A 27,056-nucleotide genomic window follows, 5' to 3' on the forward strand; every position below is an offset into this window, starting at 1 on the left:
TTTTACAGCTTCAAATAACATAACTGATTTCTCCTAATTATTGTACATTTTATGTATGAAGTGCTGTTTTTTAAAAGAATGTGCTGTCTAACCAATTTGGTGTAAAATATATACCTCTGTAATAAAAAATATAGAAAGCCAGTTTGGTGTACTGGTTAAGACACTATGCTACAAATTGGGAGATTATGAGTTCCAGTCCTGCGTTAGGTACATAGCCAGCTTGGAGGTTTTGGGCCAGTCAGTCCCTCAGCCCTAAGAAGTAGGCAAGGGCAAACCATTTCCAAACTCTTGCAAAGAAAACTGCTGGGACTAGTCCAGGCAGTTGTCAAGAGTCAACATTGACTCAAAGGCTTTAATAAAATGAACAATATGGCTTATCCATAGCTTCCAAATTCAAAAAGCTATGACTTTTTTGAAATGTTGATCTGGATTTTATGGATAGCTTTGCTATTGCTACTGATATTGCTATGTTCACTTGTTCTACAATTAATGTACAGCATACTTAGTAAATACATTGTCAGTTATATTGTCCAAAACTAAATCATGTCAATTAAAAGTATAATAGTAGAACTTGTCACAAATCTTTTGCAATGCTACTGACTTGAATTTTCCCCCTGGAAATTTAAAACCATAAGCCTCTTTGTACTGCACTAGAAAAACATCACATGACAATTATCAAGTACTGCAAAATTTGTTTCAGACAGCAAACAACATTGGATGTTAAATAAGCCAGTATAAAATATGTGATGAGAATTTGAGAAGTCCTTGGAGAATAAAATACTGTATATTTTTTCCTGAACATTCATAAAGAATACATAGGAATGACGTTTTTCATGCACAATGTCCACAGAGCAAACAACTTATATTTCCTTTCCATTTAAAAAAAAATCTCAAAAATTATGAAGAATTTGCATTCTTAATTTACTGGGAGCTGAGCTGCATCTTTATTTCAGAATGTAGGATTCTATCTTATTTGTGCACATAAATCTGATTATACGAAACATAGTTCTTGAGTTATATGAAAAATTACATAATTCTTTCCTATTAAACAGATAACCAGCTGCTTAAAGTATTTCCCCTTTGGACTTCCTCATGCCATCTCCCTGTGCACCACTTTTTTTCTTTTTTAAAAAAAAGCAGGTTTGACCACATGGATTGAACAGATCAACGGGAGATAATGAAGCTACCCTGTTTCTTACAGGATATATACATGAAAAGGCGCTTACTGTTTGTGAAACACATTTCAGGAAAGCAGCTGAGGCTGGCATTTCTTTTGGTAGTCAGGTGATACTTTCATTTCACTCCATGGCATCCTGTTACCCTAAAGTGGCAGCTGATGGCCTTTAACAAAGTTGAGAGCAGAGGGAATAGCTGGGCCAACTCATGGTGCTTTTTCACTGCCCACCCTTACCCCGCCACTCCTAATGATGCTTATAGTTCCCATTCATGGACACTGTCCTAGTTGCATAGTAGTTTTGATTCCCCCCCCCATTTTTAAAAATCATTTTCTATATGCTAGTCCAATGAGCCCTGGGTTCTCCCCATGAAAATAATGGCTGTGATGGCTGTTGGTTCAATTATGGCTATATCTTTGGGGTTGGAAACAACAACCTGTCCGAGTGATGAAGCTGGAAGTCAGGAGAGAGTAGATTACCTATTCCAAGTAGCTGGCCTGGCTCAACTTTGATCTAACCATATCGCTCCTGACGGGTTTTTAATTGGGTATTTTAATTATATTTAATTATTTAGGGGTTTTTTAATCACTGTATTCTAATTGTTTTTTATTCATCAGCCGACCTCCTCCTTGTGTATGTCTCGGTATATGTCTCTGTTATATGTTTGTTTTGTCCACATATTTATTTCATATGTTTCATTGTACGCCGCCCCGAGTCCTTCGGGAGAGGGTGCGGCTAAGAAATAAATATTTATTTATTATTATTTATTATATGGCTGGTCTACACCTTCTAAGTTAGTCTGCCACCATAGGATGTGGTGGGAGATAATACCTTCCACCACTGTTAAATAATAAACCCAGTGAAGAGAGAAATTATCTTAACCTTTGTTCTAGGGTTTAGGCAGCAAAACATCTTAGAATAGCTCTGCCTGGATACTTTTACAATATACACAGAAGCTTCAGTTGAGTGTCATCAAAAGGTCTTAAATCAGAGTATCCAGGTTTAATTATTGAATCGCTTGTGAAAGGATGATCTCAGTACTTTAACTTGAGGAAGAGGTAGTTTCTGTTATTTGAATTGGTCTAAGTTGACAACATCAGTTAATATAGTAAAACAATCCTTGATTTGAAACAGAGTTTAATCCTTGAACATTTGTCTGGAATGGTATAGGCCTGCTTGAGCAGCTAGAAGACCTTAAAAAGTCCCTTCCAACTCTTATTCTAACAGTGATGAAAAAGTAATTTTATGACAAAATCTTGCATGTATGTTCTTTGCAGATCTATAAAGCAAAGAAAAGCTGAAGTGAGATCATAACCACAGTTGTGGTTTCACTTAGTAAGCCAGGGAGATCCCAACTGTTGTTAAAGGAGGACCACCTGTAATCTTTCAGTCTCAGCCTTGCCACTTGCATCTTGTATGTAGTAATATTGATCCGCTTAATTCAGTAGAGATTCTGTAAGGGCTGCAAGTGTTTCATATCCCCTCCTTAAAGGGTGATGGGATCAAGGTAGACCGTTTCCTTTTGCTTGACTAGCCAGAGGGCAGGCAAAATCTTTCCTACAGGGAGGCGGTTTTAAGAGCCCGCGCAGGAAAAACGAGTGCAGAAGGTAGCAATCGCTGGGAAAGAGGAATGGGAAAGGGCAAGAGCGAGTGTGTGGCGCTGTCGGCTTCCACCTTCCACCAAACTTGAAAGGAAACTCCGCGATGGAGCGAGGAAAGAGCAGCGGTGTCACCTACGCAGCGCGGCTCAGGTAGGGGCTGCGAGGCACCTGCGGGGCGGAGTCTGCCCAGGCCGGACCGGCCGCTTCGCCTGCGTGTTGTCTCACAGGCTTCGCAGCGAGAGCCGCGAGTCTCGCTTCTTGGCTGGCTTCGTTCGTTCATGCCTCCAGCATGGCTCTGGAAAGCGACCACAGGAGGACGAGGTAAGGCGGTGGGCGAAGCGGCTGGCCTGCAGCGCCGGCCGCGGGTGCAGAAAGCCGTCGGCTCCGTCTCTTCTTTCGTCGCCCCCCGCTTCTTTTTCTTCCTCCTGGCGAGGGGAGCGCTTTGCTTCGCCCGTTTCAGGTATCCGCAATGCAGTCCCCCCCGGGTGGGTAGGTGGGCGGGCGACGAGAGCGACGAACCGGAGGAAAGCGCTCTCTGCCACCGGAGGCAGGGACGTGGCCCTAAGCGGCCGAGGACGGAGGGGGTGAGGTGCGGATTTCCGGGCCCCTCCCGCTAAGCCAGGCCCGTCTTGGGAAGGCGGCTCAGGCTCGAGGCGTTGGGCGCCTGAGGCCACGAAGCATCCCGCCCCTCTCCCTGGAGGGGGAGAGCCCCCACTTCCCAAGCCGAGGCTAACCCCGAAGACAGGGGAGGCCACAAGTGCCGCTCCTCTTCCCTCCCAGCGCCTGCTCTTCGGAAGAGAAACGCAGCCACGTTCCCCGCGAGAGAAACGAAAGCCTGACACCTATACCGAGGGAAGGATTTATTAAGCCGATAGAAAGTTTCCAAAATGGGCGGATTCCTAAAAGCTGGCAGTTGACTAGGTGTAGGATTCCTAACCTCCGGGGATGGTAGGTTTGGGGCGGAGTAGGATCGGGCGGGAGATGGCTGGGAGAGATGTAGGGGGTCCTTGGGAGGGGACGCCGGAAGAAGACCGGCGCTGTCCGGGAGCCGCCAGGGAAGGTCGCTTGCTGACCTCGTCCTCATCCAGCTTTTCAAGATCTTTCATCTCGGTTTCCTTCCTTTCCCTCTCTATCCCGTTCCAAGGCTGCGTGGTGGGAACTGCGATAGGGATTTAACCAATCCAGACAACAGACGTTTGAGCAGTTAAATATTGAGCTTATTTCGAACTTTTCCCAAACCCAAGTGAAATCTGCTTCGGTTAAGCTCCCGAGGAGCTCGGAAATAATTATTTACCTATAAGCTTTCCATTCTAAAAATTCTAATCATATAATCGAAGGTGACTGTCTTGTCATATCTGCATCCCCAATAGAAGTTCAATTTAAACAACAAATACTTGGGATTGCAAATCTGCCTGCTGAAGTCTAAAATGAAAAGTTGAATTTTGAAACACCGTGTTTCATTATTTCCTTCCATTTATCCCCACAATAATAATTTGAGAGGCAATTGAGCTAAAGAAAAGTAACTGGCCCCAAATCTATCAAAGTCAATAGCTGCGCACCTATCTTTTTAACCCTAGCCCAACCTTTATTCACTCTGCCACACTGGCTTCAGCATAGTAGAAATAGTTAGAGGCAGACCCATTTTCCCTGCATGTGATACTCAGGTATTGTCACTCTTCTTGTTAGATTGGGTAATGGATAGGCACACACAGGCTTAACAGTAACAACAGCTCTTTATTAAGTACAACAAGTGAGAACAATCCAGCGAAGGTTGAGTCTGACAGCAGCCCTTTTATAGGGAGCTGTCAGACCCTTCGACCAATAGGATTAAACCTCTGTTCCTGCCGGAACAGAGGACCTTGGTGGAAACCACTGTAGTTGGTATATGTATCTAACACTTCTGAACTAGAAGAGCCGCTCTTACGTGGAATGAGCCAGAGACCTATTTAAACTAGCATTCTAGTTCTAATAACAGTCACCCAGATGTCTCAGCAACTTCCCAAGTCGATTGTGCCAGTGCAGGACTGTAAGTAGAACTCTCAAGGCAAAATCCTCAGATGGGTCCCCATCCCAATTTAAATAGCTTTTTAATAGAATTAAAATTAACTTGCAAAAAAAAAAAACCTGCAAAAAATATATATCAGGAAATAAGGTACCACCCAAATTTGGAGTGAGCTCCTTCTTCTGGAGCTGTGGTTATGAAGAAGATAGTGCTCAACCTCTGAATAAGGAAGTGATTGGCATTAATTTAAGTTCACTGAATCAATGTTGATTAGGTGGATTTATGATACTACTGTTATAATAACTTGTTAATAAATTCATCTGGATAAATAATTGATCACAGAGATGCAGACAGGGCATGTCAACTCTGTTATTCTATTGCAGCTAGCACTCCACTGTTACTAATTTTAACTTCCCCAAATTAAAGCAAAACAAATAAATTGAAAAAAGTTAGAGAACTTCCTTTTAGGGTATATCAGTACTTTGTTTAGAAAACCTGGGGTCCCTAATTCTTTAGACCTACAATTTCTACAATATTTGTTGGGGGAATCAAGGAAATTGAAATCCTACTTTTTAAAATTATTATAATATCTTAAAATTACTACCCTTTGTAAAGCGAGCTGCTGCTGCATAGTTAGATTTATGTACCAACTTTTCTCCAAGAACACAAATCAGTATGCACACCTCTTTTTCTCCTTCACTTTTATCTCACAATTACCTGCCTTGAATCTTACTGATTCAACTAATTAATAACTCCTCTGTAAAGTAGGTTAAACTGAGAGATAGAGTGACTGAACAAAAGTTCACCTGATCAACTTTTATTGGCGAGAATGGATTTGAATCAGGGTCTCCCAGGCTTAACCTTTACACTGAAGAGATATAGCATGAATTTTTCTTTTTACAGACACACTTATAGCTTTCAGACTGAATTTGTTGTGCATCATGTACTTGGTTAATTAAGTTATAGATTATACATCTTAGCACTTCTTCTGGTCCCCTAATACCCACATAAGATATATCTAGTGAAGGTGCAAATGTATTCTAACCTGCTGATGAAAATGAAATGAAAACACGAGATTTTTAAAGTGGCAGGGAGATAGAATACAGGGTTCTTGCACAGACACCTCCAAAAAGAACTGGATTATGCCCTGTGTGTGAGCTGAAGCATGGCCTGGCTTTGTACATGCTGCATTTGCTAATTACTGGGATGGTGACCACCTTTTAATGGGAGTACTACTATATATGGACTGCAGAAATCATATATGGCAGCCTTTCTGTATCTCTTTGCTTCCATCTAATGATTATCTCCATTTTTGTCATGACTCAGTGTCAGTGGTAGTCCTATTTTGTTCCTGCTGTTTGCTCCCATTGTTTACTGGTAACTGATAAACCACCTGACTCACTGAGTTGGTGCACTCTCAATTTAGACTTCCTATTGTTTACAAAAACACAAAGCTATCTATATTCTTTTGTGTTTCTCACAAGTAGGTGCACTATCCAGGAAGCAGATATGATAAATAAATTACCTGTTAATTTAGTGGCAAGCATTTTTTTTGAATTTTTATTTATTTTTTTATTCTCTTACGTACCATTTTAAGTATACGTACATTCACATAATGATTATTCTTCTTTACATTTATCATTCTTATACATTTATTATTTCATTTAATAGGTTATAATATACAATTTGGGTTGCTTTGTTTACCATCCCTTCCTCCTGTTGTAGCACCACCTTATTTTCCCTTTCTTTTCTCTCTCTCTCCCTTCTCTACTTCCTTCCTTCCTCCTCTCCTTCCTTCTTCCCTTCCCTTTTTCCTACTCCTACTCTTCCTCTTCTCTTCCCTACCCTCTCTCCTTCTCTTCCTCTCCCTTCCATTCTCCTCTCCTTACCTCTTTCTTCTTTCATGTACTTCCCTTGGAGCATTATGTGTTCTGGCATATGCTGAATTGATCCTGTAAACCAGATCCATATCCCACCACAACTGTTCTTTATCTCTCTTAATATAGTCTGCTAAGATTGTACTCATAATATCCTTAAGATCTTCATCTTCTGTCTCCGGTAGGTTCTGGAATCTGAGAAAAAAGGACATTCTTTCAAGTTCTATCTTTGCCATAAAATTTTCCAATTCTCTATCCCCTTCTGGACTGCCTTAACCTCCTCCCCCAGCCCGACCGCACCCTCCTCCAGCACACCGATTCTTTGTTTATTTTCTATTGTTTGCTGCTGTACACATCTGAGCTCTTCTTTAAAATCTGCCACCTCTTTTTTCAACTCATTTTGTCCCTTCATAAGAGCCTGGAACATTTGGATAACAGATAAATCTTTTGAACTCTCTCCAGTCCCTTCTTGTTGTAAAAATGATGGAATTTTTGTCTGTTGAGTCATTGGGCTGGATGTAGAGGAGGTAGGTGCCGAGGCTGCCTTGCCTGAAGGTGGTTTTCTGGGCCCCATTTGTCTGAGTTCAGAGATGACTGTAAATCTTTTGCAAAAGAAATGGTGTATGTGGAGCGTGCAGCTGGGTGAGTCCGAGAAGACAGGCAAGTCCAAAAGTGAAAGTTAATCCTCAATCACAGTTCCAAGCCAAAAAAAAAAATACATCAAATAACCCAAATCCAGAAAGACCACATAACAGGAGGAGCTCCAAGAGTCCTTCAGGGGGGAGTAGTAATATAAAGCCAGGAATTTCTTCACAGGTAGTTTCAAAAGGCAAATTTCATTTATAAGTGCAAAGAAGAAGACAGAAGCAGGCCATCTTGGCTCCCCCTTTCACAGGGAACCAGGGAGCAGAACATCAAAAGTTTCCATATAGTTTTTAAAACAGCTCAGCAATCACCTCTTACAGTTGTGATATAAATCTTTCTCACATAGTTAGTGCAAGTGACTAATTCAACTTTCGCTCTCTCTCTCCATTCCGAGATTGAGAGATGTCCAAATGCCGCTTTACCTGAGGGGGGTGAAAGAACCCCCCTCCAATCTTCCAACTTCAAATAGATTGAATCCACAGCTTACAAAAGGCTGCTGCTCATCAGTTAAAGAGGGTTAGAGATTGGAGCAAACTTCTCACCTCCAGCACTTCAGCCGCTACTTCTGATTAATTGCTTCCTTCCGGTGTCCATTCAGTGAAGGTGCAGGCAGCCGACTGCTGTGCTATGCACCCCCCTCGCCCCCCGGCTCCTGAGGCGAGCCTGGAAACACCCCATGGCTGCCTCCGGTTCTGGGGGTTCCAGCAAGCCGCCCTACGGCAGGTGGTCCCTCCGAGACCACCTGTGCTCCTAAAAGGAGCCCACCGGAGGAGCGAACAGCGGACGCCCAGCGTCTGTCGCCTTCGGAAACTGGAAGCGATCTCTCGGCATGCATTTTTCTTGAGTAAGTCAAATTGGTATCGATATAGAACTCTGCTGCAGTTACCACATTGCAAAATAAGTTCCTAGACTGAGACAAATTTGACAAAGATGTGGAATTATCATTAATTGGTAATTGATTACCATAAGTCCTAATATTGGAAAGGAACAATAACTTCATGATGTTACTGGTATACTTTTATCAATGCTACCTAGGATGGCATTTGCTATTTTTACAGCTGTATCACATTATATTCAGTCAGTCATCCATCAAGACACCCAGATTGTTTTCGTACATACAGCTGCCCAGGATCATTTCCCCCATCCTACAATTATACCTTCAGGTTTTCCTACTCAAATTCAGAATGTTAAATTTATTCTTGTTGAAATTCATTTTGATGTTATCTGCCAATTGTCAAGATTGCCATGAATCTTGACATTACCCCCTCCCCAAGACATTTTCTATCCCTCCATCTTTTCCTTGTTCACAGATTTAATAATCATATTTTCTATTATCCAAATTTTTATAAATTCGTTGAACAGCATTGGTATTAGACTGGATCCCTGAAATATGCTTTCAACGCTATCTTTTCAGCGTGATGCAGAGCCAGTCATTTACATCATTGGGTTTAATTATTTTCTTGGTTCTGTACTAATCTAATGGTAACATTTTCCAGTTCACCGTTTGTCATCTCCCTTATTGGGGTCTCATAAAAAACTGTTAAATATTTTGCTAAAATGAAGATACATTATGCTCACTGCACTCTAACAATAAACCAAACTCTGTCCCAAAAAATAAATGTTGGGCTGGTATGACTTAGTCTTAACAAACCTATGGCTCTTGCCAACAATACATTCTTCTCCAAATACTCAACGATCAGATGCTTAATTATCTGTTTCAGAGTTTTGTCTGGTAATTGACATTAAGCAGACTAGCCTAGATCTTCTTTTTTCCTCCTTTTAAGGATTTCCCATTCTCCAGGTTTTTTAGCACTAGGCCCATACTCTATACTTTCTCAAAACACCATAAAAAGTTGCCCCAAGATGATAAACTTCACAAACCTCTTTAGGATTTCAGATAATTTGGTTCTGGGGCCTATGGGGTCATTTATGTGTCCTTCTGGCCCCAGTGTGAAGACAGCCATCCATCCCATCCCTGTAAAGGCAATTTCCTTTCATAGTTTCTTGTTCTGCTGCAAACAGTGTTTCTCCAGTTCCACCATCGTAAGCTGTGTTCATGGTTTAATCTGGAGCTGGTTGTTCTAAGATTAATTTAGAGTTGGAGGCCTGTCCAGTTTCCTACTAAGCATGGAAGGTATGACACATCTCTAACATTTAGAGCCATTTGCTTTTTGCCAAGGGGATAATGTTCCTCTGTAGCCATCTCTCACACTGCTCTGACAACCTTTGGTGAGACAAGGAGGGGATGTAAATCTTTTCAGTGTAAGTTCTTCTGACATTCAAACGTCCTACAGTCCCTTATACAGTGGTCCACTGAACCACAGGAATACCATCTGCAAAGGCACTTCCCAGAGATATGGCTGGCCATCACTCTTTATGCTACAGAGCCTAAACTGTGGAACTGTAGACCAAGTGTCCAACACTGAACTAATAGACAACTAGAAATATATGAACCTGGCATTATTCAGGAATGGACTGTTGGCCAGTGTGAATAAGAGCCTGCAATGGTTGTTTCAAGGTGTGCCATCTGTGTGCTGCTGCTATCTATCCAGATGACATGTCCTGTAGTCTTGGACAAATACAGATGGAGCTGCTTCTCTGGTGGGATCTTGGCTCCACATAACTCTTCAGCTGGCACTCATGGGCAGCTTTTCTGCAGGAATGTGGCTTCTACCCTGGTTGGTAATAGAAGCAGTGGGGGAAGAGAAGGATGGGGAGCAGGTCTTTGGGGGATGAATTTCCCTGGCACTCAAAATACCTACTCCTCCCATGGAATGGCAGTTGAAGTCCTATTTTCCTGATTTCTCTTCCCACAGGAGAACCACTGTTTTGCTGATGTTTCTCCAACGCTCAGACTCCTACCAGTAATTGGCTTAAAGAAAGCATTTTCTATTTCTATGGTTCCTCCCTTTCTCAGTTCTGCTGCCATCAGAACCTCTGCTCTGCTTCACTGATGAGGTAGAATAAGGGCTAAAAATGCAGTCAGCTGTTCCAGCAACTGGCATCACTTTTAGTCAAACTTGAGAAGCAGCACTTTATGTTTCAATGTATACAGTAAGAGCATTTAAATGTATTCTTGATAGCCACATTTGCTATGTCTTCTCATATCTTGAATAGCCATTCTCTCTTGGTGTCAGTTTGTTCTGCTTAGCTTCCTTTGGACATCATTCCTTTTTGGAGAGAACAACAAAGCAAAGATGATACTGTGTAACTCTGTTTTTTCTTTTTACATTCAGCAGAGTGAAAAACACCTTTTTATTCCCTTAAACCCAATAAAACGTTGGAAGAAATTATGCAAAGGACTGGGGGGGGGGGGTGGGCTACGTCTCTGTGAGCAGAATAATTCTCCAAAACTGAAACAGAGCAGAACCAAATATGGTATGGGAGAGAAACTAGAAAAAGAAAGATCAGGTTCAAAAGCAGGCTAGATCCAGTTGGGGCTGTGGAGAAAAACATTCCGGGAAAATGTCCCCCAATGCATCTTTGTGGGAAAGGCCACAAAGTGCCACGTCAGAGTCCTGGTAACCCCTCCCTTCTTAGCCACTCTTCCTTGTAGTCCCTTGGCCTCATGACAGAGCATATGCAACCTAACCTATGCTCCTCAGGGTACACTTGTACGGGACGCCACATGAAGGGAAAGCAAATGCACATAGGCACATGCAAATTACTTGTTCTTTTTCTTCCTAGTGTTTTCCTGCAAATGCCACTTTTTCCCAGATCAACCAACAGTTGATCCATTGGATGTGGTATGAAATGACTGACAGACTTGTCACCGAAGCCTGATGTTGTGGGCTGAGAGACTGACTGATCCAAAGTCACCCAATTGGCTTTCATGCCTAAAGTGGAATTAGAATTCACAATCTCCTAGTTTCTAGTCTGGTGCTTTAACCACTAGAACAAACTGGTTCTCATGTCCACATACATATTCCTTGTTGCTTTTTGCTTCATTTGCCAGCTTACATTCCATTCACCCTAGTGGCTTTCTACATATATTAGCTATTTGCTGGTGCACTTTCTCGTATTTCCTACTTGTGACCCTTTATAATTTTGAGCTCAGTCAAAATTAATCTTTCCATAGTTTCCTCTTATTTTTTAAAAAATTAAATGGTGTGTTTCTAGTGTCTTTTTAAGAAGAATTGCACATTGAATTCTTGACATTTTCAGCTACATTTGGGGAAGACCCTTGTCTTGAATCTTGAAGAGCTACAATGGGTTAATGCAGAGGAAACTAAGCTAGATAAATTATCATGTAAACCAAGTCAGCACCAATATAAAACTCTGGGTCGCTACATTCACAGGAAAAGTTGTTAAAAATTTCCCCAGGGTGGCAGCAGCCTAAAACTTAGTTTACCAGTTGAAAGGCCAGTCCTGTTTGAGTAAGGTGGGGTAACTATGCTGGCAAAGACCGTGTTTGCTTAGTGAGAGGTAAGAATTCTGTCTCTGGGAGGACACCTAAGCTAAACAAGTGTGACAAGTAGCCAATCACTTCCTTCAAGAACCCCAGAGGAAGGGCACTTCCTGATCCTTATAGGAGGGAGGGAAGCCCTCAGATCTGGGAAGTTTCTCTATAGCTTTACAAAAGAAGCAGGGCACATTTACACTTATTTTTATCAGTCAGTGACCAAGTTATTGCTTTCCTATTTACTTGGGCACCTTCTACAGCTCACATGAGACTAATTAAATGAGGATATTATGTGAAGTTCTGGTCGCCACGATGTAAAAAAGATGTGGAGACTCTAGAAAGAGTGCAGATAAGCGCAACAAAGATGATTAGGGGACTGGAGACTAAAACATATGAAGAACGGTTGCAGGAACTAGGTATGTCTAGCTTAAGAGAAAGAAGGACTAGGGGAGACATGATAGCAGTGTTCCAATATCTCAGGGGTTGCCACAAAGAAGAGGGAGTCAAGCTATTCTCCAAAGCACCTGAGGGTAGAACAAGAAGCAATGGGTGGAAACTAATCAAGGAGAGAAGCAACTTAGAACTGAGGAGAAACTTCCTGACAGTTAGAACAATTAATCAGTGGAACAGCTTGCCTCCAGAAGTTGTGAATGCCCCAACACTGGAAGTCTTTAAGAAGATGTTGGATAGCTATTTGTCTGAAACTGTATAGGGTTTCCTGCCTAGGCAGGGGGTTGGACTAGAAGACCTCCAAGGTCCCTTCCAACTCTACTATTGTATTGTATTGTATTGTATTGTATTGTATTGTATTGTATTGTAAATATAACATCTTTAATGGTAGGGAACTATTTCAGGGGTGGGGGTGGAGAGTATCTCTAGAATTAAATCGTGCAGTTTGCTCTGAAAATTCGTAGAGCTGCTTCTCCCATACAGGTGAATCAATGCCTCTTTTGATGACTGCCCACTTGGACCACATTTTTCAGTAATAGTCAAAACTTAGAAGTCCACAAGAGATCTTTTATCTGTGCTTTTGCCTTAATATTGTCTCATCAAAAACAAATGTCCAATTTAAGGGAAAGTCCCATTAGGAATGGCTAAAAACTAATAATGAAATGGACAGGAGCTACAAGAAAGTGTGTATAACTCCAAATCTTAGAAGAACATCTGTAATAACTAGCCCTCTTTTTTTTACCTGCAGCACTTCCCTGGAGACTGCCTTAGCAGAGTGCATGGAGGCACTGAATTGTTTCCTGCATAACCAGTTCAGTAAGAGCTTGGAAATGCTGCAGCCCAGGTAAATCAGAAGTGCCCAAGCTGATTCATCCTGTACACAGGACAAGTGCGGGATATCGGCTTCCTTCCCCCCCCCCCCCCACTATTACCAGGGTTTCTAGCTCTTCTGTTGAAGTAAATCCTCCTCCAGCGCTTTCCAACTAGAGAACTCCAATTACAGTGCTCACAACTATAGGGACGAAGCAAATCTGTGGGATGCAATGGAAGGAGAATTGCTTCTCAGACACTGAGCTTGAATAAACTGAAATGGGGAGCGGGGGGGGGGGGGAAATTTAGCCTGGTTTGCTAGAGTTTTTTTTCTTCAAATCTGAAATAAGGGAAACTATGTTCCTCTAGCTTCTCCAGAAAAGTCAGTGCTAAGTGTTCCATAATGCTCATATGCAAGCAGCTGTCTAGTTCCCCTGTGTGGGACTCAGCTCATAAGTATTTCATGTAGCTTGTGGGGAAGGTAGCAGGATATATAGTTCAGTATTCTAAAATATATATTGGTGCTGGAAATTGGTGTTTTTAGATGCTTATTACAGGGAGGCCAGTTTGTGCTGGTAGATTGGGTGGCAACATCTAAAATGAAATGTTATTGAAGGTCACATGGCTGTTACTAGTAAGAACAGCTCTTTGCTGCATGATCTTAAGCACCCCCATGGCATTTCTTTGGCTGCTCTTTGTAAAGATGGAGAAAGTTATACATCCTGTTGTAGGGAAAAGAAGGAAGATATATTTATTTAGCAATAGATCTTATTCAAGCCCTTATTCAAGTGTGTAAAGATTGTGCAGTGTTGAGGGATGCAGTTTAGAAACACCAGCGTTTATGACTCCTATAATTTAAAACAATGTTAGGGAAATCAATGGGGAAACCGTTTTACTACAGCTGTCATTCTATGAAGTGAAACATTTACGGATGAATGGTTGCAGGAATTGAGCATAGCCAGTTTAGTGAAAAGACGGACTAGGGATGACATGATAGCAGTGTTCCAATATTTGAGGGACTGCCACAAAGAAGAGGGGGTCAAATTACTCTCCAAATAGATGGAAAATAATCAAGGAGAGAAACAACCAAGAACTAAGGAGAAATTTCCTGATAGTGAGAACAATCAACCAGTGAAACAGCTTGCCTTCAGAAGTTGTGAATGTTCCATCACTGGAGGCTTTTAAAAAGAGACAGCCATTTATCTGAAATGGTATATAGGATCTCCTGCTTGAGCAGGGGCTTGACTAGAAGGCCTCCAAAGTCTCTTCCAACTCTGATGATGTTCTATATTCCAAATATTAATCCTCCTCCTTTGTTAACGCCTTATGCTGTGTGTGTGTGTGTGTGTGTGTGTGTATCATATATAACAATATAATCAGCAAAGCCTTGTATTGGCTTCAACCATATGTTTTGTCTTTCGTTGTTGACACCTTTTGGCAGGACTGGAGAGAGCATGTACCATGCCTTAATTTATGCCACCATCCTGGAGATGCAAGCCATGATGACCTTCGAACATGAAGATATTGTCCATGCAGGGCACACCATGAAAGAAGCCCAGGAGATCTGTCAGAGGTGTGTAGTTCACACACACCATTGAAATGGAACATAGGAAGACTTGTTTCTGCAGCCATGGTCTGGGACTGCTGCAGGGGGGATGACAAGTCGTTCAGCTGTGAATGTTGCTTCTAAATAACCAGTATTTTCCCCAAGTCTGACTTGATTGCTGCATTAGTTGGCGGATATTTAATTCTTCCTTGAACAAGGCATGAGATCTGCAATTCTAAATGCTTATTCCCTTCTCAGTTTAAAAATGGAATGAAAAAGTGGGTGCAAAAGGACAAATGATGGGGGGATGAATGTAAGTTGCAACATAGAGAAATAGTAGAGGATTGCTTAAAGGTGTTGCTGGAGTACAATGCTTAATGGCTTCTGGTGGAAAGTGATTCCTAGGGCAGGGGTGTCAAACTCAATTTCATTGTGGGCCACATCAGGATTGTGGTTGACTTTGGGGTGGTGGTGAGTGTGTCCATGGTGGGTGTCGCCAGCTCCCAGTGTTGCTGTGCTCATTCTCCTTGGTCAGGTTGCCCATGGTGTGTGCGGGAGGGCAAAGTGTGTGTGGGGGATGTAGGATGATAGACCACCAGGAGAAGTCAGGAGGGGACAAGAGGATGGCAAAAGGCAGCAGGGCTGCTGGTGGACAAGTGCTAAAGCAGGATTTACCCTCACTCTCTCTCATTATAACCTCCCTCCCTCCCTCCTTCTCTCCCTCCTTCCCTCTCTTCTTTTTTCTTCCCTCTTTCTTTCTTTCTTTCTTTCTTTCTTTCTTTCTTCTTTCTTTCTTTCTTTCTTTCTTTCTTTCTTTCTTCCTTCCTTCCTTCCTTCCTTCCTTCCTTCCTTCCCTCCCTCCTTCCTTTCTTCCTTCCTTCCTTCCTTCCTTCCTTCCTTCCCCTCTTTCCTTCTTTTTCCTTCCTTGCTCTCTTCCCCTCTGGAAATAGCTGTTTGCAACACACAAGGAGGGGATACTTTCCTAAGAGCTCATAATTCAAGAATACCAATGTGCACACGAGGTATGTGCACCACGAGGTATATACATCAAGAATACCAATGTGCACACGAGGTGGGGAAGGCCATGGGGGGGGGTAGTGATAGAATAGGCCCCCAAGGCCTCCCCAACCCACTCAGATACCTCATGCTTCTCCCTCCCTTCCTGCCACAACCACTCACTTACCTTGCAAACATCTGTCTCCTCTCTTTGTTTCTTTGTCTATTGTTGGAAGAAATGTCCTTCTGGGTTCGGCTCTAAGTGGGGAAAAAGACACTGGAGACATGGAGGCTGCTTGGAAAGATGGTTTTAATGGTGGACAGGACCACATAGCTTGAGTCCTGAACAGAAAAGGTGATCACATGCTTCAATGTTGGTGGAGAAGAGAAGAGAAGGGAGGAAGAGAAGCTGGGTCCCTGGTTTTATGCCCTCTCAGGCCTTTGATCTTGAGCTTGTATTCTGATTGGTTTTCAGATTCCCATGGGGCCATGCAGGGGCAACTCTCTAGGCCAGTGATGGCGAACCTATGGCATGCGTGCCACAGGTGGCACGCGGAGCCATTTGTCAGGGCACGCAAGGCGCTGCCCTGTCAGCTGGCCAGCGCGCATGCATGTGCTGGCCAGCTGAGTTCACCCTTTTTTAAAGCCATTTTTCACCCTCCCCAGGCTCCAGAGGCTTTATAGGAGCCTGGGGAGGGCGAAAAGAGCCTTCCCCCCCCCCCCAGAGGCCCTCCGGAGGCTTCATAAGCTTCCCTGATGCCTTCAGAGTGCTCAAAAAGACCCTCCGAGCAAACTGGAAGTCACTTCCTGTTTGCTCGGAGGGTCGTTTTGAGTGCTCCGAAGGCTTCAGGGACCGTCCGGAGGCTTCTCTGATGCCTTCGGAGGGCGTCTGGGGGCAGGGCGGGGCGGGCGGGGGAGGCTGTTTTTGCCCTCCCCAGGCTCCTATAAAGCCTCTGGAGCCTGGGGAGGGCAAAAAAAGCATGTAAAAATGGGGGGGGGGTCGCGCCTGTAGTGCGTGCATGTGTACTGGGGGGTCGTGCATTGCATTATGGGTGCAGCACGCCTGCACACAACCCCCCTGCGCTCCCCCCACTTACGGCACACGAGCCAAAAAAGGTTTGCCATCGCGCTCTAGGCTGCGTTTTGAATTCAGGTTTGGTTGAGTTCTCAGATGCCATGTGGTGAGCTGAGTAAAAGGCCGATACTATCATGCCTTAATCCCATCCCCCTGGAGTTGGAGGGGAGAACTCTTTATTATGTAAAGTGGAATAGCAATGACTCATTGACAAAGTGGGGATGGGCAGGAAGCTGCAGGAATTTACTTTGTGTTTAAAATGTGTTTCTCCCTTTTTCATATCCAGGAAAATATAATATTCTGCCTTTTCAATATTTCCTAGGATATTTCATTTTTCTGGGAGAGGGCTGGGTGATAACTTTCCACATTTGTCTTTGCTTTGAGGAAGGGAGAGGAGAGTTGGCTGGGAAATGCCTTTCGTGGAGAGTGGACAATCCTGGGTGCTATAATATCGCACAGATTCAGGCACCCATTCTCTTCTGCAGAGTCAGGAACCCAGAAAGTTTCATTCTCAACACGAAATGTATTTGCCAGTCTCCTGCTCCTCCTCACCCCCCCCCCCCCCGACTTTCCTCTTAACTACTTCATGAGACCTCTTTGTCCCATGGAGCACGTTTGCATGCAAATGGGGTGAGACACTGTGTGTGTGTGTGTGTGTGTGTGTGTGTGTGTGTGTGTGTGTGTGAGAGAGAGAGAGAGAGAGAGAGAGAGAGAGAGAGAGAGAGAGAGAGAGAGAGGGCACCAAAGCTGCTGGCAGCGAGGGCAACAGGATGCACTTGAACAGTGAGGCAGAGTGGTGGAGGAGTATGAAGCAAGGTGGTGTGGAGCTGCCCCCCCCGCTTGCATGCAACTGCTTACCTGCCAGGCACTAAAGCAATTGATGCAGCAACACAGGGAGAGAGGGGAGCTCTCCAAAGTAAGTGTGTGTGTGTGTATGAGAGAGAGAGAGAGATCCCTGCTTTAGTTGGGGCATTCAAGCTGCTGGCAGAGGTGAGGGTGGAGGATGGGGAGAGCCAACTGAGCAGCCGTTTTCTCCTCACCCTCCCCACTCAAGCAGCGCAGACTCTGCGGGACAGCAGGGCCTCTCATTTCTCTCCCGGAGCACCGAACTCCAGCTTCAGTCAGGGCATTTAAGCTGCTGGCAGGCAGTCATCTAATAATTGCCCCCTCCCCAGCCAGCCAGCACCTTAAGCCTTGAGTTTGACACCCCTGTCCTAGGATGAGGGGTTGGAGAAGGTAGACGAAGAACCTAGTAATTCAACTGCTTTTGGTTCCCCTGATAGATTTCGGAGGAAAACCACTGTGACTGGTACCTTCTCTAGTCGGCAAGGTGGAGATGCTTGTACAGAAGGTGAGAAGAGTTAAAATTCAAAGTGCTGAGACTTAAGACAATATTTTACTTGTCTTAATGTAGGAAAAGCTGGAGGATAGGAGGGAGTAGGTGTAAAGTTGCACAAATCCACTCAGGTCTTGCTTGATTCCAGATAAGCAGGATCTAGTGAAATCCTGCTTATTACCTGCATTACCTGGGATTCTTGTGTCCTCTGAGGAAATAAAACCTCTTTAAGTCATCCTTTGCCACCTGCAGACTGAATGTTTGTCTTTCTTGATTCCCTTAAGTAGCTGATGAGGGAAGGACAGTTTCCTAAATGTGGGAGGATGTCATCATCTAATTGCAAGAAAGATATTGTTCACCCCATCTCTAGATCTGGTGTTTTAGATAACTTATAGCATTTGGGTGCCCAGCTTGTGATAGCAATGTCACAGAAAATCTCATCAGGTGATCACAATTTGTGATATTCCTTGCTGGCTTCCCACAAGCAAAGTCAGTGGGTCACTCCTGCTGTTTTTCTCCTGAGAAGCCCATTATGGAGTACTCCCAAGGAACTTCTGTGGCACTCCTGGCCCTCTTACCTTCTGCAGTGCATGCCCACCTGCAGCAACCCCTCACTTCCCTGCGATCTCTGCCAGCCCACCCAAGGCCTCTTTTGATCTGCCTGCACCTTCCATAGGTCTTTCTGGATCCCATGCCCAACCTGCCCGTGCTCCCTGGCAGCTGCCCTTGGCAGTTCCCCACCCCCTATGGCACTTGCTTACTTCTCCCATGCTCTCCCGAGTTTCTTACTTGGGATTCCTGCCTCTTTCCACTGAACAACCCATCTGTGATGCAGCACTGAGCAACAAAGTTTCTGGTCACAATTATGGTCCTTTATGTGTGGACTAGTATGTAATGTGCTCCCACTGACCCACATTCAGGCTGTTGCACTTTGGACCACTTGAAGCTTCCGAGAGCATATTATGATAGTTCAAGTAGGAGTCACTATGGTGAATAATAGAGACAATATTTGAAATACTGCACATACTCCCTAAATCCATGTTTCCCTGTTACAGAGGAACTGCACGCTGAAGTATGTTATGCAGAATGCTTATTGCACCGGGCAGCTCTTATCTTCCTTCAGGTAAGAAAATTCTTCTCCCTTCAAACTTAATAGCAAATTCTATCCCATTATTACAGTAGTTCCCAACTTTGAGAGAGAATTCTATGATTAGAGAGGTGCAAGAAACTTGGAAGGCAGAATCCAAGAAATACATTTTAGCATTTTTCTTCCTGTACTAGAGCTTGTGCATTGAGTTTGTTTATTGATCAGAATTTTAGTTTATCTTTATTATTTTATAGGTAACTCAAGATGTCGAACGTTCATAATCCTCCTTTCTCCTCCTCTTTTCCCCCACAACAACAACATGTGAAGTAGGCTGAGCTGAGAGAGAGAGTGACTGGCTCTAAGTCACCCACCTCACTTTCATGTCTAATGGGGAACTAGAACTCACAGTCTCCTGTTTTCTAGGCCAGCACCACCACCGCTACACCAGACTGGCTCTCTGGAAATTTTCAGTCTCAGTTAACCAAAAATCTGTGCTAACTATGGAAATTGCAGGACAAATAGAGCAAAAGCATTTTTTCCCAACTGCTGTTCTTTTGATTTTCCAATTTTCCTTGTAGTCCCTTTCAGTGTTAGGAAATTACTATTCACTTGAAGGCTGTAGCTGGGTGATGTCTATGTGGGTATGTCAAAATCATCAAGATGATTGATAAGTATCACAATGCAATGCCCACAATGCAAGGTCCTTTTGTACAGACATCAGTGTCACCTGTATCTTCAAAAGGATTGCACTCCTGCCGTCTTTGACACCTCCACAGACACAGCTTGCACCCATGTATGAGAACTGTATTAGGTTTCTTGGCAGAAAACAGAATCTGGGTGCAAAATGCATGAGAGATACTGTCCTATGAAAAAAATCAGGCAAGGGCGTGAGATATAGATAACTGTTTAGAGATTAGTTTTCACCACTTACCTTGAGATTAATTTCTTTTGGTGAAAGCAAGATGGGGGGGGGAATGAAGCCTCAACACTTCAGCAGTCATTCTGCTGGTGGCCAAGTGTAAAGAATGCCTTTGATGAAGTGCTGTGTGTCTAGGAGTGACATTGCCTAGATAGACATCATCCTAGCAAACTGAGGTTGTTTTATTCAAGGAGACTTTTTGCTTCTTACAGGATGAAAACATGGTTAATTTCATAAAAGGAGGAATCAAGGTGCGTAACAGCTACCTCATCTACAGGTGAGTTGGGAAGGCAGGTCTGGGTAAATGAAGGGGTAAAGTCATAGGTACATAGGAATGAGAAAGAGCATTAGATAGCAGTATGAGACAAAGACAAGCTCCACGTGCCACATTTTGGAATGGGAAAGTCTTTGGCCCACTTGTCACAGACAAGCATATTTAGGTGGTGACCGAAGGCACAAGACTGCTCTGTACAGAGGAAGCATTGCAATGTTTAAATCTTACCCTCCATTTAAACTCTGTAGATTGATGAGACACAGGCTATAGCAACAAAGATGTTTCCCATCCTAAGCTGAAGGAAAATCATGCTTCCTTCAATCTTGGTGCCTTCACAGTGTAACCCTTACAATGCATCCAGAAGGGATCCATGCTCTGCTGCTGTCCATACATGTTAAGCACAACATTCCAATGGCAAAAGTTGGTGACCCCTCAACTAAAATTCCAGCCCCATCCAACATCATCCTTCATATTAAAAGCCTCTTGTCTTGTACAATACCCTAGTTCCTCTGTATTTTGCAACTGTTTCCTTTACTTTTTCCCATCAACATCTGACTTTTTTAAAACTATGGATTGACTATACAACCTTTCAACCACTAAGTGGCAGCAAAAAGTTATATTGTTTATGCAGTCATTCTTGGCCTTTCTCGGATGGTTGTCTAGACCAGTGGTGGGCAACCTTTTTTTTCAACTGAGCCAAATCTCGCCAAAACCACGATTGAAATTTATTTTGAGAGCCACATTTTTAAAACCGAAAATACATAGGATGGTACACTGTTTTTAGTTTCAATAAACTCTGGCATTTGAAGCACGCAAGTCTTAAAGCTGTCAAGTTACAAGATCCTTGCATCCCTAACCCTTTAGGAAAAAAACCCCAAGGGGTCTTCAAACCTGACAGCTTGAAGACTTGTGGACTTCAACTCCCAGAATTCTGAGAATTGAAGTCCACCAAGGGCATCAATCATATTAGCCCAGGGATCTGCAAAATTGGCTCTTAAGACTGGTGGACTTCAACTCCCAGAATTCTGAGAATTGAAGTCCACCAGTCTTAAAACAGCCAACTTTTCAGACCTCTGTGTTAGCCCAAAGCCTGGCGCTGGGCGGGCCTTGCTCCCCCATTGGTGGAGCCCCAAGAAGCGAGGAGGGAGAAAAAGAAACGGAGGCTAAGGAGCTTCCCCCCCGCCCCCTCCCAGCAAAAATCTAACCGGGGAGCCGGGCGGGCAGTAGCAAATTAGCCGATCACGCCCCGTGATCGGTTAATTTGCTACTGCCCACACGGCGTGATCAGCTAATTTGCTACTGCCCGCCCGGCTCCCCAGTTAGATTTTTGCTGGGAGGGGGCGGGGGGAAGCTCCTTAGCCTCCGTTTCTTTTTCTGCCTCCTCGCTTCTCGTCCCCGCCCGACTTCAGGATCCTCCCTAATCATTGTGGGTCGAAAAGAAAAAAGGGAAAGGGGCGCTTGTTTTGAAGTGCCCGAGAGGAGGGAGGGGAGCGGGCGCCCGGCACACAGAAGAGCCGCATTAAAATGTGTAAAGAGCCACATGTGGCTCGTGAGCCGCGGCTTGCCGACCACTGGTCTAGACCATTGTGACCATGATGCAATCTCTGGTTGTCATATTTATGAACAGCTGGATTTTGAGAAAGAGGTTTTAGCTCTGGGAATCAATGAGGAAGTTGTAAAACAAGATGACAAGAAGAAATGACCCAGAACTCCCTAGGAGCACCAACCACTGCCCAGTAATGTTTTATCTGATAGGCTACAGAAGTACAAGAGTTGAATCCTTTTATTTACCTGCCTTAAATCTAAAATGAGTTAATCAATTTCAGTATTTTGCTACCTCTTGATCCTCCAGTGGACTATTGGGCCATTAGATGACAGCATTGTTTGAATATCTCTTAGCTATTTGCTAGCACATTTATTAGGTCAACAGGTCAACTGCACAGTGAACAACAGAAACAAGAACAACCAGCAACCCAAAAACTGAGTTTTTCAGTTGTGTTTTCCATAGTGTTCTATAATCAGGAACACTTTGGTTAAGTTTGTTCTGAGTTATGTACTTGTTCTTGCATGTTGATTGAGTATGCCTAATCAACAGGGGAAAAGGCTGTGGGCACTCTTTCATCCAATCCCCATCCTAGCCAAAGGGGGATTGAGAGAAAGAGAAGAGGAACTGAGACTAGAGGGGATGGTTCCACACATAACTGGCAGAACCAAGGGGAACCACCAGGGAACTGCTGATATAAAGCATGACACTTTAGTCACAGGCCCACATACTGCCAAATCAACTCATATGTATTTATTCCTAGTTTTTCTTTAGATCTTGCTTTTCTTCTGTTAAGTTTGAAATGATAGATTTGAATTTCCTTCCATTTTATCTTGGTGATGTGCATGTGAGGTCAATGAGTCCATGGGACCTTTAGTGATTTTTCCCCAAAACGAATGGAGATATAGTAGTACAAAAGAATGTAAGCTGCTATCCTTTGCGTTATGTTTTGAGTCTATGACACACACACACACACACACAAAACTTCATGAAAACAGTGCAAAGTAATTAAGTAATTGAAAAGCTGGAGTACTGGTAGGTATCAATTCCATCTTTATTGATCTATATATGTTTATCTTCCTGACAAGCATTATCTTGTTCTGGATTAGAGGTTTAAATTTGGACATCGGTAGAGTGTCATAGGGAATGAATTGAATTCCCTGTATGACTAAAAACCAGCTTTAGAGTGAAAAAGGTCTATGAAATAGAACACCTTTTCTTTTTATGGTAGTTTCAGGCAGATAAATTGGCAATGGAATTCTGTAACCTTTTTTTTAATATTTGCAGAGAGCTGAATGCTTTCATCCAACCTTGTTGCTTACCTGCAAACTCTGTTCGTATCCATCTGGAGGGGGGGATTTCTCTTGGCATTGGTGCCTTCAATTTGGTGAGTTGAGTATGCTTCCACAGCTTCTTAAGGGGTATAGAAAGTTATGTTTATGACAGAAACTGAACTCCAAGAGACAATCCATTAATTTTTTCAGAAGTAACCCACTGAGTTTTCACTTGGGCATTATGATGCTGTTCTGTAGTTGCAAATGTACAGGTTGATAAATATATACAAATATGTGGAGAGAACAGCACTTATTGTGGGTATTAAGTAGGTACTATATTAAGATATTGCCAGCTAAAATTGTTTCCAAGCTTTGAAGATCAGCACCCCAGGTTATTTCCCCTTTCTTCATTCCTGTGTCTGGGATAATTGGTTCTAATTTCTTTTTCACAGCAGGTATGGTATTTATCTCTGCTATCATATATCAGAGAGCCTTAGCCAGCAGGGCTGACAGGAAGAAAACCTCAAAGGGCTGAAAATACTCTCCTATGATTAAAGGTTACATACCATGGGGTATTTTAACTGAGAAAAAGCAGGATGTCATAGAAGTTCATAAAATTATGCATTGTGCAAAAATGTTAGACACCATCAGGCTCTCTATAAGAAAGACAATAGTTCTTGAGTTGGCATTGGTGGACTACACACATTCAGCTCAAACTATAGCATATGATGTAGTGAAGAATCTTTATAGTATTGCATACCAGGCCGTACAGTAGCATTTACTACAGTTGATTGGGTTGCCTGTTTTTAACCTGCCTTATTGTAGTTTTATTCCCGCACTACTTTTTAATTCTTTTCCCATGATTTAATCAAACTTTTGCCTTGTGCTTTTTTAGTTTTGGGAGTGTGTAGCTGTTGCTTGTTGATATACAATATCTGATCTTTCTTCTCTGAGAAAATCTGGCTCTCAGTTTAACTCCTAAAGATAGAGATGCTCTTCTCCATTTCTTACAAAACTAAAACACAAACAAATGATGGATTATCCAATGATGCAGAATGGGACAATATTTCATAGAGCACTAAGGTGGTTTGTGATATTCACTTCATACAGTGGGGTAAAATTCACAAATTTAGACGGCTTTAAAAAGGGATTAGAGAGATTTGAGAAAAATAAATTACCCCAGAACTAAAAGGATTTCTGGAGTGATGGAAAATTGATGGAGCTATACCATAATATAACTATCTTCATTGCCCAGTCCTACTCCATTGAGGCTCCTGCCAGTGGTGGGTTGCTATTTTTTGTACTACCGGTCTGCGCTATCCTTCTGCACATGCACAGAAATGTCCAGGCGGGTGGGTGGAGCCTCCTGCTGCCGCTACTACCGGTTCGGCCGATTTGGGCTGAACTGGGAGCAACCCACTTCTGGCTCCTGCCAACCAAAATGTCAGATGTTTTCTCATGGCTTAAGTATACTGATCTTGTGCTAAATCCATTCCTTGTTTTCTGTCTGTTCTCAAGTTTGGGATGTGATATCAGAAATGAGTGGTGAAAAGTTACTTTATCTCTTTTTTCTGCAAGCATAATATCTATGCTGACCATAGTCACATCCAAAAATTTGGAGTGATGAATTAGTATAGAGGGAGAGCAGCTAGCCTACCAATACAGAAAACCAAGACCTTTATGATATAGATTGATTGACCAAGAATAGTGTGGCTGAGAAATTATTCAGTTGGTCAGTAAATTACACCTATTTATATGAAAAGAAAATTGTGCTCAACAAGGAACTACTCCAAGAATGGGGAAGAGGAATCCATAGACAAAGGTGAGGCGACAAGGGGGCACATGATGTTATATATATATATGCATGATTTGTACAATAACATCATGATGCACATGATATGATTCTGGTTTGTACTGGACACACCCCTTGGCAAAGAGAGTTGACTGTGAATAGAAAGAGGAATTGAAGGAAGGATAGTTAGAGAAATAATGCTGTAAGACATGAGAAGCAGAATTAGACAACACTGAAGTGGATGGTGCTTGTGTAGCAAACTCACAATACTTGGGATCAGGAAAAGGTTGATTTTAGAAAGGGAAGAGAAATGCATGGAGCAGCCAAAAACAGTCACTGTCTGTAAAAACAGGAAACAACAAGTAGTAGAGAAAAAGAGGATCCAGAGAAGCAAAAAGGAATAGAAATTACATTAAAGAAGAGACAGAGAGAAGGGGGATCACATGACAGCATGGGATAGTTGTGTTTGAAGTCCACCTTGTGGCTTCTGATGTCACCACAATATTTATTTGGGCAACAAAATCAAAAATGCAGAATAAATGGTTAATATTAACAGAATAACAGAGTTGGAAGCAACTTTGGAAGTCTTCTAGTTTGGTCACCTACTCAAGCAGGAGACCCTGCACCATTTCAGACAAATGCCTGTCCAATCTTTTCTTAAAAACTTACAGTGACAGAGCTCCCACAACCTATGCTGGCAACCGTCCCATTGATTAATTGTCCTCACTGTCAGGAAATTTCTCCTTAGTTTTAGCTTGGTTCTTTCCTTGGTTAATATCCTTCAGGTGCTTTGGAGAATAGGTTGACCCATCTTCCTTGTGGCAATAAGAAATTATTGGGAATGGAATTCACATATTCCTTCAAATAAACTATTTAATCAGATACATAATTGGCAGCTAGGTCTGGGCAACTTTGTTACTAGTCTCTTATTAGGTGAGTTGTATAAAATTTAACATTTTTACAGTATTTTGCAGTAAATTCTTTTGATGAACTCTAGCATTTAGCTTCACTAGCTTGCCCAACAACTTGATCTTGTATGACCAGCCTAAGCTAGTTTACAGGGTTTATGATCATGCTCAAGCTAGCAAATATTTATTATTACATTTTTATCTAATAATTTATTTTAGCATAAGCTGTCCTTCATTTCTGAAGAGTTGTCACTGTTAATGACAAAACATAAAACCACAACCTTATGCTCCGTTCATATTCTTAATATTATTCGTGCCATTCTTGCTGTTCTTACTTTCTGTTCATCTGTGTCCAATAGTAAGCATTCAGAAAAGCAAATGAAACAACTGTCCGTCCTTTTCCCTTCGGTTCAAAATGACAACAGACCACAATTATGGCAATTTGATTAGTAAAGTGCCTTTGATGTCTTTTTCTCTTTGTCATACAACCATCTTCCAAAGTTTGGAAATCTTTTAGCAACAACTCTCTGCTAGCTTCCTTTACCTAGATGAGGCAGAATACCATAAGGTTCACATACACAAGCTGCTTACCATGGTGTGAAGATGCTCCTCCCCCTCCTTATTTGCTGAAGCCATATCCTTACAAGAGAACCCTCTTTGAAGCTCGTTCAAGGCATGGAATTGGTGTTTTCCCATCTGTTGCAATAGAAGGCAAGCTGACATTCTAGCTTGCATAAAGAAGAAGAAATGTCGGAGGTTGCATAAAGGAGAGATCACAAAGTTTGGCTGGCTCACTGAAGAACTCCCGCTGCAGTCTGGCTGCTGGATTCTGGGTCTCCATAGCCATTTGTGCTGTGGTTTCCGGAAAGACTGGGCCTCTCTTGCATAATGGTTACTGCTGTACTTTTCTTCTTTGGCTACATCTGTCAGAGAAATATACTCATGAAAGACTAAATGTAGTCTTCCACAAGATTGATACTCTTAATTGCTAAGAAGGAAGCTAAGCCTTGCCCGGAAACTTTTCTCCCAAGGCACCAAGAAGTCAGCTTCAGGGGCTGTGTTATATTCTGCGTGGACACAGACATAACTCAAGCGGGGGTCTTCATGAACTTTCTTTCCTTCGCCCAAGGATCACAGGGCTGTGATTTAGTGAGGACTCTTCTGGCTTCATTTCTTGTTCTGCCCACCTCCCCATCTTACACTATTTTTATAAAAAGCAACATAGAGGTAAAATTTGGGCCAATTTGATTTGCGCTTCGCATACAATTTAATACGATATGATTTTGTACAACACTTGATCAAGTGTTATTGTTATTCAATCAAGGAGAGGTATGTGTGGTTAGA

General features: G+C 42.8%; 1 protein-coding gene across 5 annotated transcripts in view; it reads left to right on the plus strand.

Annotated features, from left to right (window-relative positions):
- The first annotated feature begins 2,223 nt into the window (after positions 1-2,223).
- The window catches only part of LOC309389160 (tetratricopeptide repeat protein 39A-like), a 39,782-nt gene continuing 14,949 nt past the window's right edge, over positions 2,224-27,056 (plus strand). The window contains exons 1-7 of one of the 5 annotated variants that reach the window (XR_014174904.1): positions 2,224-2,926; positions 12,901-12,996; positions 14,404-14,535; positions 17,863-17,930; positions 18,971-19,038; positions 20,134-20,198; positions 23,026-23,125. Coding sequence is in view for 4 of the 5 variants with exons in the window: in XM_081947178.1 (XP_081803304.1) it covers positions 2,880-2,926; positions 12,901-12,996; positions 14,404-14,535; positions 17,863-17,930; positions 18,971-19,038; positions 20,134-20,198; positions 23,026-23,125 (576 nt within the window). In the remaining variant the exon portion in view is untranslated. The other 4 variants (XM_081947178.1, XM_081947179.1, XM_081947181.1 and 1 more) reach the window with 4 other exon arrangements.

This window comes from Natrix helvetica, assembly GCF_964273705.1.
Source record: "Natrix helvetica genome assembly, chromosome: 1".
NCBI lineage: Eukaryota > Metazoa > Chordata > Lepidosauria > Squamata > Natricidae > Natrix > Natrix helvetica.